General features: G+C 46.9%; 2 protein-coding genes across 2 annotated transcripts in view; one reads left to right on the forward strand and one right to left on the reverse strand.

Annotated features, from left to right (window-relative positions):
• The window catches only part of LOC131269499 (aminopeptidase N), a 232460-nt gene that overhangs the window by 49888 nt on the left and 169181 nt on the right, over positions 1-13391 (reverse strand). The window lies entirely within an intron of this gene.
• The window catches only part of LOC131269083 (uncharacterized), a 39153-nt gene that overhangs the window by 13172 nt on the left and 12590 nt on the right, over positions 1-13391 (forward strand). The window contains exon 2 of the mRNA XM_058271400.1: positions 903-995. Within this exon, the coding sequence (XP_058127383.1) occupies positions 903-995 (93 nt within the window). The remainder of the gene's footprint in view (positions 1-902; positions 996-13391) is intronic.

The following is a 13391-nucleotide window of genomic DNA, read 5'->3' on the forward strand; positions in this document are numbered from 1 at the left end:
AATTCAAAATCGTCCGCACTCACGCTCCAGTAAAAGCGAGCGAACACCATACGAGGGGTGGAAGGAAAAAATAAAACTCGTTGGAAAAGAAATTCAAAAGCCATTTGAATGGTTGCGAATCGCATCACATCACCGTACGCTTCGATTGTACGGCGTGTTTTCACCCCGGGGGGGAGGAGAGGGGGGGGGGGGGAATCTAGCGCAAACTCTTTGATACCCATCCACCATCGCGTCAAGCCGTCGGAGTCTTAGCACTCTCGAACAATTTCTTTTAGCCAGCATCCAACGCGAACCCGAGCCGTAATAGCAAGGTTAATCGTTGGTAAATGGTGGAAGAAAACAACAAAATAAAACCTCATTTAATTCTGCCCAGCGCCGCGCAAGCAATATCAAAAGACTTCGCGCCACAACACCAAGCGACGAACTCCCAAAAATAAAATAAAAACGAATTTTAATCCAAAAAAGAGGGCAAGTAAATTGAAATACACGTTCAACGTTTTCCATCCGTCGATTACTTCACCGCTGCTTTTCCGACAGATGTCGGTTCTAGCAGCAGCAACTGTAAACCATCGTGTTCCAACCGGACTCGGTGCTCGGTAGGCGAGATCTCATAATCAATTGCTGACCGCTCGAGCCGATTAGCGCCCCGTAACTTGAAGCGTAACGTGATAGAATTTCATCTTCATTTGTCCGGTTCACTTTACACCGTCACTCTTTACATCCGACAGGATGCCTTTCAGCGTCAAATTACTATATATCGCCACATTGACGATTGTATATCATCATTTCTTTCCCCTTTCCCGTTTATTTTTCATGACGCGTCCATCGTCCACATCTGCTGCACCGACCACCACTTGTGCACCACGCACCGGAAAACATATCCGCTTCGCCCGCGAGCGCAGGTGCTCTGGCATCTGGATGCCTTCCGGCGTTCCTTCCGCCAGCTCCAAGGGCACGACTGCGGCGGACTGGATTGCATCTTCTGCGCCCTCAAGGTAAGTGTGTGCGCCATTCGAGCTGCACCTCGCTTTTATGTCCCATCCCGATACCAAACCCCCCCACCAAGGAGAGGAGAGAGGCTTCATCTGTTCACCTGTTCGATAATGATAAGGAAGTCGTTCGATGCTGATAAGCACTGCATCTATTTGTACATGTTTGTACAATTCGTTCTTTCGCACTATAAAATGCTTTAATAATGTTAAAACGTTCCATCAAGAACATGATGGTGTAATACTTATGATGTGAGTGATAAAATTAACAATACAAAACAAACAAAATTGTGACGATCATGCTATTCTATTTATGTGATGAATCGTATTATCGTTTGATGATAGATACGATCTTCATATGAAATAGTTGAGATATAGAAATAATGACAGCTTTCTCGATGATCCCCGTCAAAATCTCACACAAAAAGTAAACAACACATTGGAAAATATAAAGGAAGAGTGAGGGGAGGATAGCGCGTCGAGAACTTTAAAGGACTCTGGTGACGCTTTTTATTTAATTAGCAACTTAAAGAACACCATAAACAAATGAATTTATTCAATGGAAAGGGGCCCAATGTTGAGCAGTTATGTTTCAACCACAACTGTCACAAAAACTATCATGTCGTTCATCAATTTATGACCAACAGTTTTTTTGAATTGCTATTATTAGGCCTTTGATTTGGAATTGACTTCTGAGAAACATATCTATTGATATCTAGCCTTTTTCCATAGTCATTGCTTCATGTTTGTATTATTTCATGGAATTTTTATCATAGTTTTCAGTATCTGTTTGTTTTGTTCTTGTGTTGACAGCCAAAGTGAAAAAAAGATAACACAGAAGGAACGTTCCTCTGCACAACGAACATAAAATCGGGATGCATTTTTGAAGGTGCAAACTCCAAGCAACCAAACTCTATAAATAACGATTAACGAATAACGAATTTAACGAACTACTCTCTATTATAAATTAACTGATATGAAAAAACCTATAACGAAACTATTTTACAAAAAAAAAAAAACTATTACTACATCATTTATGCTTTCTTTCCATTTCTGTTTAACGTAATAACTACAGAAAGTTGTAGTTAGTTTGTGTTACACAAATAACGATTTGGTGAAACGCTGCAGAGAGCGTACATGCTTGTTCTGTTTGTAATCAAACAATGCTTCAACAACATCTGCAGAGCTTAAACTTGATGTGTGGAAAGTATCGGAAGCTTTGGTGCTAAAATGTTTAACGAAAGATGCAAATCATATTGTTGGTTTAAGAGCAACTTTTCGTCCTTGTGATTCTTGATTTTTATAACTTTTCTATTGCTGCAGGTCTTGCTCTGTTCAGTTCACGGCTGTTTTTTCGTATTATCTTTCTTTCTCCATTTACGAACTAACGAACGAAATTCACTTATTCTACTTAACCAAAGTACCAATTAAACACAACAAATCATAGGAACATGAATAAGAACGTGTTGAAATCAAAGCAATAAATAATTTCTTAAATTCTTACATCTTTTACTATTGTTTGTGTTGCGCTTTTCAAGAGCACTTCAAGCAATCATTCATTTTACCTTTAGCATTTATCAGTGATATGAAATATATTTTAGATAATTTTGTGTTCGAAAACCTCCGAATAATTTAAAAAAAATGTATATAAAACCAGCGATCATCGTGCGATCGTTTTGAGTTGCGCTCGAACAAACTTTGCACACACCATCGTTGCCTACATCTAGGCGCACAATGTTTAGTTGAAGCGTTTCCTCCGTGTGCTGTAGCGTTGCTGAAGGGAACGGCGTTTGATGGCTTGTGTAGGGTTGTAATAAAAACCTCCAGCAAGCTGACTAGAGCTCGTTGCACTTTATTATTCGATTTGAAACTGTGGAAGGCGAACGATTTGATCACACGATGAACGCATTCGATGCAGTCGCAACCTCCTGTTTTTTTCTTCTTTTCTCTACTGTTGTCCATACTGTGCAGATGCAATTACAAAGACACCTAGGTTTTAAAGCAGTCCATCGGGCGGAGGAAAATGGAGCGAGATTTCGTTTTCTTCTCGGCCGAACGAAATTGGAAATTTCCGATCACCAATTGCGCGGGGGTTTTCTCATCCACCCGATCGCTAGTGGTTAGATCGAAAGCGAAAGAAGATCACTTTTTCCGATTCCGACGCGCCCGGATGCTCGGTTTCGGTGAGATCGGGAACATATTAGTTTTCTTTTTGGTTTTGTTTTTTTTTTTGGGTTTTGTTTTGGCAATTTCGTTCGCTTTTTGTTTCGTTCGCGTTCTTAATTTTCATCTCGCACTCGTGTTCCACTTTGCCAGTAACTGATTGATCAATTGAATGATCGTCGCTGCATTTATTTCGAGCACGTCGAAAATCACGCACCTTCCGCTTCCGAGACGGGGTTTTTCCCGTTTGCTCTGCTAATTTCTCCATTTTGTGTAGAATCTTCGGAAGAGGATTTCCTCCGCCGGAAAGAGCAAATAGCGATCGTTACAATAAACCTTGAACGTACACCAATTGCGTTCGGTAATTCGATTTTAGCATTAAAACGACAGAAATTAGAACTATTACCTGATCTTTTCGGTTGGTTTTCGTTAAGACGAAGCCAAAAACGAATCAGAACACAAACGCCAAACACGGCATCGGGCGACATGCTTCCCTTTGGCTCGGGAATGGGAATCGGTTTCGAATCGAACTCTTCTCACGATTAAAATTCCATGCACCATCCCGAAGGAAAACCGGCGTACGTGGTGTCGCAAACGACCGTGCTTCCTGTGTTTTACCCGGCTTTTTTCTTTTCTTTAACTTGTCGGTACCGGGACGCTGTCCGACACGCTGTTCCAGTGGTTCTTCGGCACGGTGGACGACGTGACAGTTGAGGAATATATTAACAGCACACACGCATCGGATTCTGGCACGCACGTTGCTGGAAAAACCTTTGCCCAAAACCATTAGAAAGGTGCGTGCGCACCAAGAGATGGCCAGGTCGAGTAGAAAACACAAAACAAAAGCACCAAAAACAGTCAGTTAAGGGCAACATTTGTGGGAAGAACATTGGGAGAGAGAGAGGGAGAATGCCGAGAAAGCGATGCTAACCGAAAATAATCGTTTTCGCCAGCGTGTGGAAATGAATGATGTTGAAAAACTTAGACATAACTGGCGAGAAAAACAAAAACCTCTAGTCATATACCACCAACCGAACAGTTTCAAATAGGTGAGGTGTTTTTTCCCCATTTATTCAAACTAAAAAGCACCGAAAAGGAGGCGAAGAAGAAAGAAGAAAGTGCCTGCGGGACGAAATGCGTTTCCACTGCTTCGTATTACGTTTCCCTCGTGTGTCGGATCGCCAAAGGGAATATCATAGTTCGAATCGAAGGGAAATAAAAAATATGAGGCGAACCGAAGTAGCAAAGGCAAAGACGTGACATCGAAATGGGAGAAATGGAATGGAACAGAAAGAAAAAAAAAGAAGGAAAACAGACGGGCGTGCCACGCCAGCCCGCGCATGTCAAGTGTATTGGATTATGTCCACATTCCATTGGGTTTCGTCCACCGGTTTCCATTCCCTTCCTTTTGAGCCCATGCAACCCCAAACGACCAGTTTTACTTCGGCATGCGATTATTCCCGAATTTCCTAATCAACTTGAAACGCCGTAGACTTTCAACGCTCAATTGAATGCTTTCGTCGAGGATAGTCGATACTTTCGCCGAGATGAGCCGAGGGTTCGAACTTTCATAGCTCTGTCCGACTTCTGTTCTTTTTCTGCGTTGACACTCGAATGGCTTCCTCATCACTGTCAATGCAACCCGCGCCCCGAAAGGCTTCCGATCTCTACAGATATATAAGGCGAGGTCCTGGTTGACAGATACCCTGTCGGACATTAGTCTAAACAACGTCTAATATCTGTATATCTTCCGAAACGCGATTCCGATAGAAAAATTGACCTCGAAGATAAAGAGAAAGCCTGCACGCCGTGGGATCACGGCTCACCTTTCCTGCTACAACCTCTCAAGCCAAGGGATAAGGGAAAAAAAGACCAGCCCGAGGGACCTCTCCCGAAGGATAGTCCTTTTATTGCTGCCCAACAAACGCAACCTGAACCTACTCCGTGCACCTTCAGACACGCATTAACATTTTTGCAGACAGCAGGTTGAGACAGAGTCGTAAAACGTCCGGTACGGTTCAAGGATTTAATGACGTCCTCGGGTTCGACCGGGTTTTTCATTTGCGAGTCGCGACGGGGCATTAGACGTGAGGGATCCGAGATCCTTCCTCGATCATATCTCACCAAAGGTTCGGCTACCATGGGAGGTAAAGGTAACAACAAGGAACTGACTTCTGAACGTGAAAGCAGAGGCAAACTAGCAAAAAGGAGAAATACTCCTTAGATCTACAAAACCCCTTTCCGAAACACTTCTCAACGACTCGGGTCTGTCAAGTCAGATTCCATGTTTTAGTTCTGTCTTGAACCTAACCTCTAATTCTGATAGAAATTCCGCGACTCCCTAATGTTGAACATCCGATTCGGTATCTTTCGCAGACAAATCAGGTCACAACGACACGAGAGCTAAAGACGTGAAAAATGAAGTCTTATACTTATAAATATTCAAACTACGGCGTATGCAAAACCCGAAAAAGCATAAATGGCGTCGACGCTTATTTCTGTGGCGCTAGTTCATTGTGCAGATGGCGGATATTGCCGTTAGCGCCGCCTAAATTTATGCTAACCATCAATACTATCGATGCGTACAACGCTTCTTCATCTTCCGAGCGCTGATTTTTCTGGTTTCGCACGTATTCAAATCCATTATGATCCCCACTTAGTTGCTATTTATATTCAAACGACTCCACATTGTCGACATTGGGATCCTTTTCGAAATTCTGGTTCGGCGAAATGATCCTAGCAGCTGCAACCACTCAGCCAAAGCCACCGAAACTCCTTTGCGGGGGACGCCGAGGCCCGTTTGGTCCGTGTCTATGTGTGCTTTCCTACGCCGTACGCCATTTGCTCCGCTTTGATTTCACCACCACCGATCCCGGGGTGCGGATTTTGCGGTGGATTAGGGAATAGGGAGTTGGCAGGGCTCCTAAACTTGATTTCATATGCGCGCATATACACGTAGCGTGTTTAAATGGCCAACCCATTTTTGGTTTCGCCCCCGGGTTGGAGAGTGGAGGGGGTGTGGGGGGGTTTCTGCCAACTTATTTACTTCTCCCACGTACACCGCGAGCAAAACACACAGACACAAACACGCAGGATCTTGGGCTTTATGTACTGAAGACATATCCCAGGTGGAGACCACACTAAGTCGGATGATGAAAATCAAACGTCTGAGGCGAAGCGAACAGGATTAAATTATGGTTGCAACAGCTGGAATGCCCAAAATCAATCTTCTCCATGTCCCATGCGAAGCGTTTTTTTTTTCAGCTCGAACTCAGAACACTAAAAATCCAGCAAACAAAGCAAAGCGTCGAATGAAAGTGTCTTAATTCAGCAGACTCCGCGCGGGCGCCATTTTTATTTTGCTAAGCCTCCCCTGAGACGAATTGTGGGACCGGGGAGGGGCGGGAGTTTGCCGTCGCTGGCGTGTTCAGTTTTACATGGGGTCGCCTTAAAAACCATAAGCTCACCAACTCCGCTTTACAATTGCGCCATAACTTCTTTTTTTTTTGCTTTACCTTCTCTTGTATTGATCACCTCAGCCTGCACACCCAGCATCTCCGGGGCGCTGGTGAAGTTGGTGCCTGGGGGGCAGCGGGGAGCGTGTGGTGACGCATCGTGATTGCTGCGTTTCAGGCCCAGCTTTCGTGCTTTTATAAATCGACCGTAAGAAAAAGAAACGCACACCAGAAAGCTACGCCAAGGCGCATGGAATGGAAAAAAGAATCAATACGGCTTGCCATCTCGGACTTTGGTTCGGTTGCGGCTTAGGAGCGATGAAAATGGCTGAGCTTTCCAACACCAACGCGTAGAGCGTCCATCAACGCTAGAGACCACGTACGATCGAAGGAATGGAGTAAGGATTGTGGAAAAATCACGCTACATTGCAACACACTTTACTTTACAACTGCGCGGGTAGAGAGCAGGTATGCGTTGATAAACGTGTAAAGGTGTAGTGGAAATGTAAGGCCCTTTTACCTTACGGCGCGGAGCTAGCAAACGGTGGTCGAACAAGAACAATCCCCGGGAAGAGATGGAAACAAACCTCAAGTAGAAGAAGCTCACGAAAAGAAGCAAAACACAACGCCAATGCAGCAGCTCGAAGAAAAAGGCATCAGGGTTTGAGAAGAAGAAGAGAGCTAAAGAAAAGAAACAACATCCCCCGGGAACCCGCGTCCCTTCCCCGGCCGAAGGAGAGGGAGAGCTTGCGGCCAACAAAGAGCCAACGAAATAAACAAACCATAGAAACCGCTGGTGCAGGTATATAAAGGTGAACCGTGAGGCGGCCGCCAAGAAGCGGTCGAAGAAGAAGGCGAAGCGGAGAAGCCGATGGAATAGGAAAAGAATGCGATAAAATGGGGAAGAAAATGTACTGCTAAGGCGCGGAGGGTAAGCAGACAACCGGCAGCAAGAAGCAAACGAAGCCAAAGTTGTAAACCTATGTATGAGCAGAAGCTGTGTGGAGGGTACGGGGGGGAGGGCGGGGAAGGCAGGGGGAAACGTGCTGCGCGATCCGTAGTTGCTGCTACCGACTCTCCGAGACACGATCGCTTTGCCTGATCGCGAAGGTGAAGTTGTTCAACTTGAAGCAAACAGGTTTCCATCGCTTGTGCGCGTTCTCAATCTCTACTTTGCTTCGATTCACGTTCGTCGGCGGGGATGGGGGGAAGAGAGGGGGAGGCTAGGAGAGACGGGGAGGAACAAGGAGTGGTATGAGAGGGGAGGGGATGTGGAACTCTGCTGGCGAACTCTTTCGGACGTGGCGGGTCTGGACTTGACGAAGCTCCAACGTGAGCCACAAAATGAGATAAAGTTTCGAGAAGCACGCAGCCGCTCGAATGTGGCTGCGGTCACAGCATCAGCACATCTCACGGCTCGCAACATTCGCTCACGGAGAGCGGTGTGCTTGAAAGGTTTCTAAAAGGTGAAAATATAAGGTGATCGAGGGAGAATGTACGGCGAGGGAGAGAAAACGAGACGTGATCGTGATCGTGAGGTTCCCACTCACCTGATGCTCCGTCTCGCTTCTGCCGCTCACCAGCGTGCCCTGCTCGGGGCTTGGGACGGTTCAGCGTTTCTCGCGGTGAGCCACTCTCCGCAGTTCTAGAGTCACCTTCATCCGACACGGTTCCGTGTGGGCTCGTTCCTGGCTGACTGGCGCAAGCGCGGCCTCACGGTCCATCGCAGCGCAGATTTAACCACTGACGGACCATTACGTCCCCCCCCCCCCCCCGCGCTCGCTCTCTCTATCTCTCTCTCGCTGTCCCGCGATCTCCCGTCCATCCCGTGATATAGTTGAAAGTGCTCGAACGAGAAGACAAAAATTGTGAAAGAAAACGATTGCACGCTTTTGCCGATTTGTGATCCAAATGGTAGCAACAGAAACAAGTGTCTCGAAGTGCTAAGAAGGCGTCTGTGCGGTCCCCCCCCATGTCCGCCTAGTGTTTCTTAGTCGTTCCCCAGGGTTTGCTACAGTGAGTAGTGCGTGTGCGTGCTTCACAGTTGGCCGTCAGGTCGAAAACAAGCCGAGAAGGAAAAACCGAATCCCAGCCTCCAGACGAAGCTGCACCTGTATGTTTCCACTTGCTTTCCCCCCCGACCCGTGTGTCTCCCGAACAACACACAACAAACAACGACCGAATGGGTTGTACGGCGTTCGGCGAGGTGGTTCTATTTGCTTCATTCTCGCACTCGAGCTTGAAACGGAGGAGGCAGAACCAAACACACCAAAGGAAAGGAGCAAGATCAGCAAGAGCAAAAGAAATTGAGTGGTTGTTGTTCCGCTGATGTGGTGGCTGCGTGCCACTGCTCGACTGGATGCATGAGCCACCCGTCAGAGGGCGCTGCCACTTCTGAGAAAATATGGGAATCAGCTTCAAGGTGGAAGGAACTTAGCTAATAATCAACCGTGCATCAAGTGCAGTTATCCTTGCCGTTAATGTGTGCGTGCGTGTGTGTGTGTGTTTGTGTGTGTGCATGCTCCTTATATTGTGGTTTGCAGCACACACTTGTTTTACTTGAATAAAAGCACACCTCATTGCTGTGGTTTGTGTCCTACCAATGGTCCCAATGGGTGTTTTGCTCCCATTTTAAGACCATCTGCTGGGGGTGCTTGTTTACGTTCCTTCGGTGCGGACGGTAGGACAAAGAGCCACGGCAAGGTTTCCTTTTTACTGCTTCGCGCCATCATTCAACAGATGTCCCCGATCCCGATCAACCAATCAACAAGCAATGCAACCAAGAAACTGCGCAGGCGAAACCACCACACCTTACAATCGTTGACAGAAGATTGTCACCGCACCCCCTTCCCCTCTCCACTTGGCTCTTAACGTCAATCAATACTTGTCCGGGGAAAGGGAGAGGGGGGGGGGGGGGGGGGGGGGTTTGCCAATTTGCGCAGATCGATCGTTCGACCAACGACACACACTCACGTTCCTAATGGGTGTAGGCACATTGGCCGCCCGGTTTTTTTTTCCTCCCCCCGGTGCATGGGGGACCCTTGGACCTGCCAGGAAATCCGCTTTCTCACCTCGAGCATTACAACAAAAACAAGAGGAGTACAAACTTTGTTTGGTTAGCCGATGGCAAACAACAAACGCCGCCAAACGAACGGCGGTCACCTTTCGCGTCTAAGGAAACAAAAAAAAAAAAACCAGAACGGGCCCCATCTTCCGGAAACGATCGGAGGGAAGAAAACTGGACACCACAAACACGACACACGCCGAGCTGTTCTCTTTCTCTCTCACCCTGCGCGGCGAGTTATGCTCGCTAATGTTTAAACATATTCACGCTCCGAACTGGAGCTCCTTTCTGCTTAACCTGTTTTCTGCGCACGTTATGATTAAAAAAAAAAAAGCCACAAAAATAGGCTACCAAATGGCAACAAAAAAAAACAACGACGAATCAGAACGCTTTCTGCAACGCTGGCGTGAATGTCTCACTGTTTTTCTTTCCACCCTTTTTCCCCTTGTGTTCGCTCTTATCATTAGTTTTTCGCGTCGTTTAGGGCGAATCATTGACTTTTTAATTTTATTCCAAATCGTAAATTTGTTGCCATTCTTCTTGGGTGCTTTTATTAGCCAACGGAAGAAAAAAAAACCACGGCGTGCGCACGCCGGCGGTTTTATTTATAAGTAAATACCGAGAATCGCTAATGGCGGGAGAAGCAAACCACACCCCATCCCTCCCCCCCTGCATATGCTTTCAGACATAGTCATAAAAGTTCGGTCCCGGGGAGGGTGGGAAAAAAAAAACCGAAGATGGCGCGTGATCTAGCGCGCACTTGCAGATGGCTTTTCGTGTCATGATTTTTGATATAATCCCCTTCTTCACCCCTCCGTCTCCCGGTGGTGGCTTTACTTTTCGTCTCCCCGCGATGCTCTTTCATAATTGAGACACACCGCGCGGTTCTTCAAGCCGCGGGAATGAGTCTTAAATACTGGGAATTCATTGGGAGAAAGAGGGTGGACCAGAATTTTTCCGAGCGCAGCTTACCCGAGGCAACCTGATTTGTTGGTTTTTCCTCCTCAAATTTGTATGTGTGTGTGTGTGTGTGTGTTGATTTTAACGACACTATCATTCGGCACATCAGCTCCGTGAATGAGCTCGCTTTTCCGGCACGTTCATCAAACATCTTTATCACCGAGAACGCCGGAAAGGTGGAGAGCACCCACACACACACACACACACATTCACACCGAGTTACCGTATTTATTTCGGCGACAAGCAAAAGGAAGTTGTGATCCAAAAGACACGAACGTTCATTCGTCATCGTAGTCATGATTCCGGTTCTAAGTTGGGTTGGTTTTTGTTTTCCTTTTTTTTCCAACTGACCCCGCGAATAAACAGAGTTACCCTCTCTTTCCCCCCCAACCAAACAGCGCAAACCCGCACGGGGATGGCCAAGATAAGGTGTCGCCTCTGGGAAGCTTCTTTCTCTGGCGATGCTCGAAAGGGGGATTAAAAATTCGGAAGATAAATTCATTCTACCAACACTTGCTTCGAAAAACGATGCAAACGAAACGTTCTCTCGAAACTGCTTGTGGCCCGCATGATAAAGGGTTGCTCCCACGAAGATTAAAAAAATGTGACTTGTACTGTGCTTCCCCCTTTTTACGCTGAAAGCGCACGGGGTGGGGGTGTGGGGGAAAGGGGTTATGAAGAAAAAGTGGAAGGGAAGAACTTTTAGCCCATGCGCTCCCATGTTCGTGCCGCCGGGCTCGTTTGGAAACGTTTCGAGCGCAAAAAGATTCAAAAGACTTGTGCGCACGATCAGACGACGAACTGCAAAACGGTGTTTAGAACTGGAACCGTACTACTTTTGTGCTTTAAATCCCTTTTGCCCACACTACCTAAGCGCTCAGCTCCTTTCTCCTTCATCATATCGCTTCCGTGAAACAACTTGAAGAGAGCGTTTTTTTTTTTTTCGTGGAATACCACAAAGGTTGAGTAGCACAACCTACCGATTGAAGGTCCCGTGCCAGGCACAAAGGTGAAATGTGTCTGTGGGTCGGGCGCGCGCTGCACTATCAAGGTGAAGCCCGTTGTGAAGAAATGCATCACTTCCAGGGAAGCGAAGGAGAGGCACCGTCTGTCCATATTGGTATGCCATGACGTCACGCAAGGGGGAAAAACCCCCGAACAAACCGACGGTGAGGGCCAAGCGGTGGCTTAAAAAGGAAGAAAAAAAAAACACACATCTTCTTCAACAATCTTACTCGAAAGTGAGTCAGCGCGCAGGAATGGTTGGAATGGGAACCTCCAGGGAAGCGCATCCGGTCGGATGCGGGCAGTAAAAGGGCACGAAAGGTGGAAGGCCGTGGACGGTGCAGCCTTTTTTTTACGATGACGATGACGGTGAAGGCGAAACCGAAGGCAAAAACGGGTCGCTGAGCGTTAAAAGGTGTGCAGAGCTTGTAAATCATAATCGAGCTTTTCGCGTCCTTTGGAAACCTCGCGTTCAAAACGGGTGCTTAGCGAGCGAAAAGGTGAGGCAGGCGGGTGTGGGAATGTCGCAGGAATTTCCGGTACAAGTCAGAGGATGATAATGACTTCGTTCGCATTCGGCACACGAACAACGATGGAACAGGATGCGAAGGGAAGGGGGAAAAGCAAGTGATGAAACATCAACAACCGACGGCGGATGTCTGCACTGTCCGGGGATTCGTGTCCTTTCGCTTGGCGAGCGAACGGTTTCGCTGACGTTTCGTTCCATTTTTCCTTCAGTCGATGGTGTTTGTACGTTGAGCCTCCACGCTGTTGAGCTGTCGCCATGATCAAGTTCCGCTACAAACGTCGCGAGCCGGCGGACGGCGAACCGGGTGCCGGTGTGAAGCCGGCAACATCTTCCTCGGCCTCCGCGGGGAGGAACGGAGGCGCGCCGGACTCTCCTGCTGCTGCGCCCTTTCCGCAGCAAGCATCGACGACTCCGAAAGCGCACGGCAATGCGGCGACGCTGCCGAAGAACCATCGGTGCGGCGACCTGAAGCCGTCCAATTGTGATGTGAATAGTAGCGCTAGCCTTAGTAGCAGCGGCATTGGTGCCCAGCACCAGCCAGAGTGGTCACCAACCACCATCCACCAACATCGCCTCCAGCAGCAGCATCATCATCAGCAGCAGCAGCAGCAACACGAACTGCTGAGTCGCATGAAGCTGGAAAGCGAAATCCATCATCTTCAGCAGCAGCAACGCTACGAGTATCTTTCCTGCATCGATGCGATTGTCGTGAGTTGTCCGCGCACCTTTACCATACAGGGTTTCTAATCCATTATATTATCACTTGAATCAGTTGGTGGAATGTTTCAAATCGGTACTAGAACAGTACATGTCAGTTCTGGAAGTTTGCAATCAAATAATGGAATGTTGCATACATTTCCTGGAGGTATGCAAGTCTTCTCTGGATCATTGTAAAGAGAGATGTGATGTTTTATGTAAAGTTCTGTAGATCTCTACAAATGTCATGTTTTATGCCAAGTTGTAATGTTACATGTTTATATTGTGTTAGAATCGCGTTGAGTACACTTTCATACACGAGAAGAAGAAGAGTATGTAACTGAATATTTATGTAATTTTTGCGTTGAAACATCACATTTGTAGAGTTTAACAGAACCCTAAGTAAACCTCTAAATCTATTTGCCTTGCTCCAGAGAAGACTTGCATACCTCCAAGCAATGTATGCAACATTCCATTATTTGATTGCAAACTTCCAGAGCTGACATGTACCTTTCCAGTACCGATTTGAA

This window comes from Anopheles coustani, chromosome X (genome assembly GCF_943734705.1).
Source record: "Anopheles coustani chromosome X, idAnoCousDA_361_x.2, whole genome shotgun sequence".
NCBI classification, from domain to species: Eukaryota; Metazoa; Arthropoda; class Insecta; order Diptera; family Culicidae; genus Anopheles; species Anopheles coustani.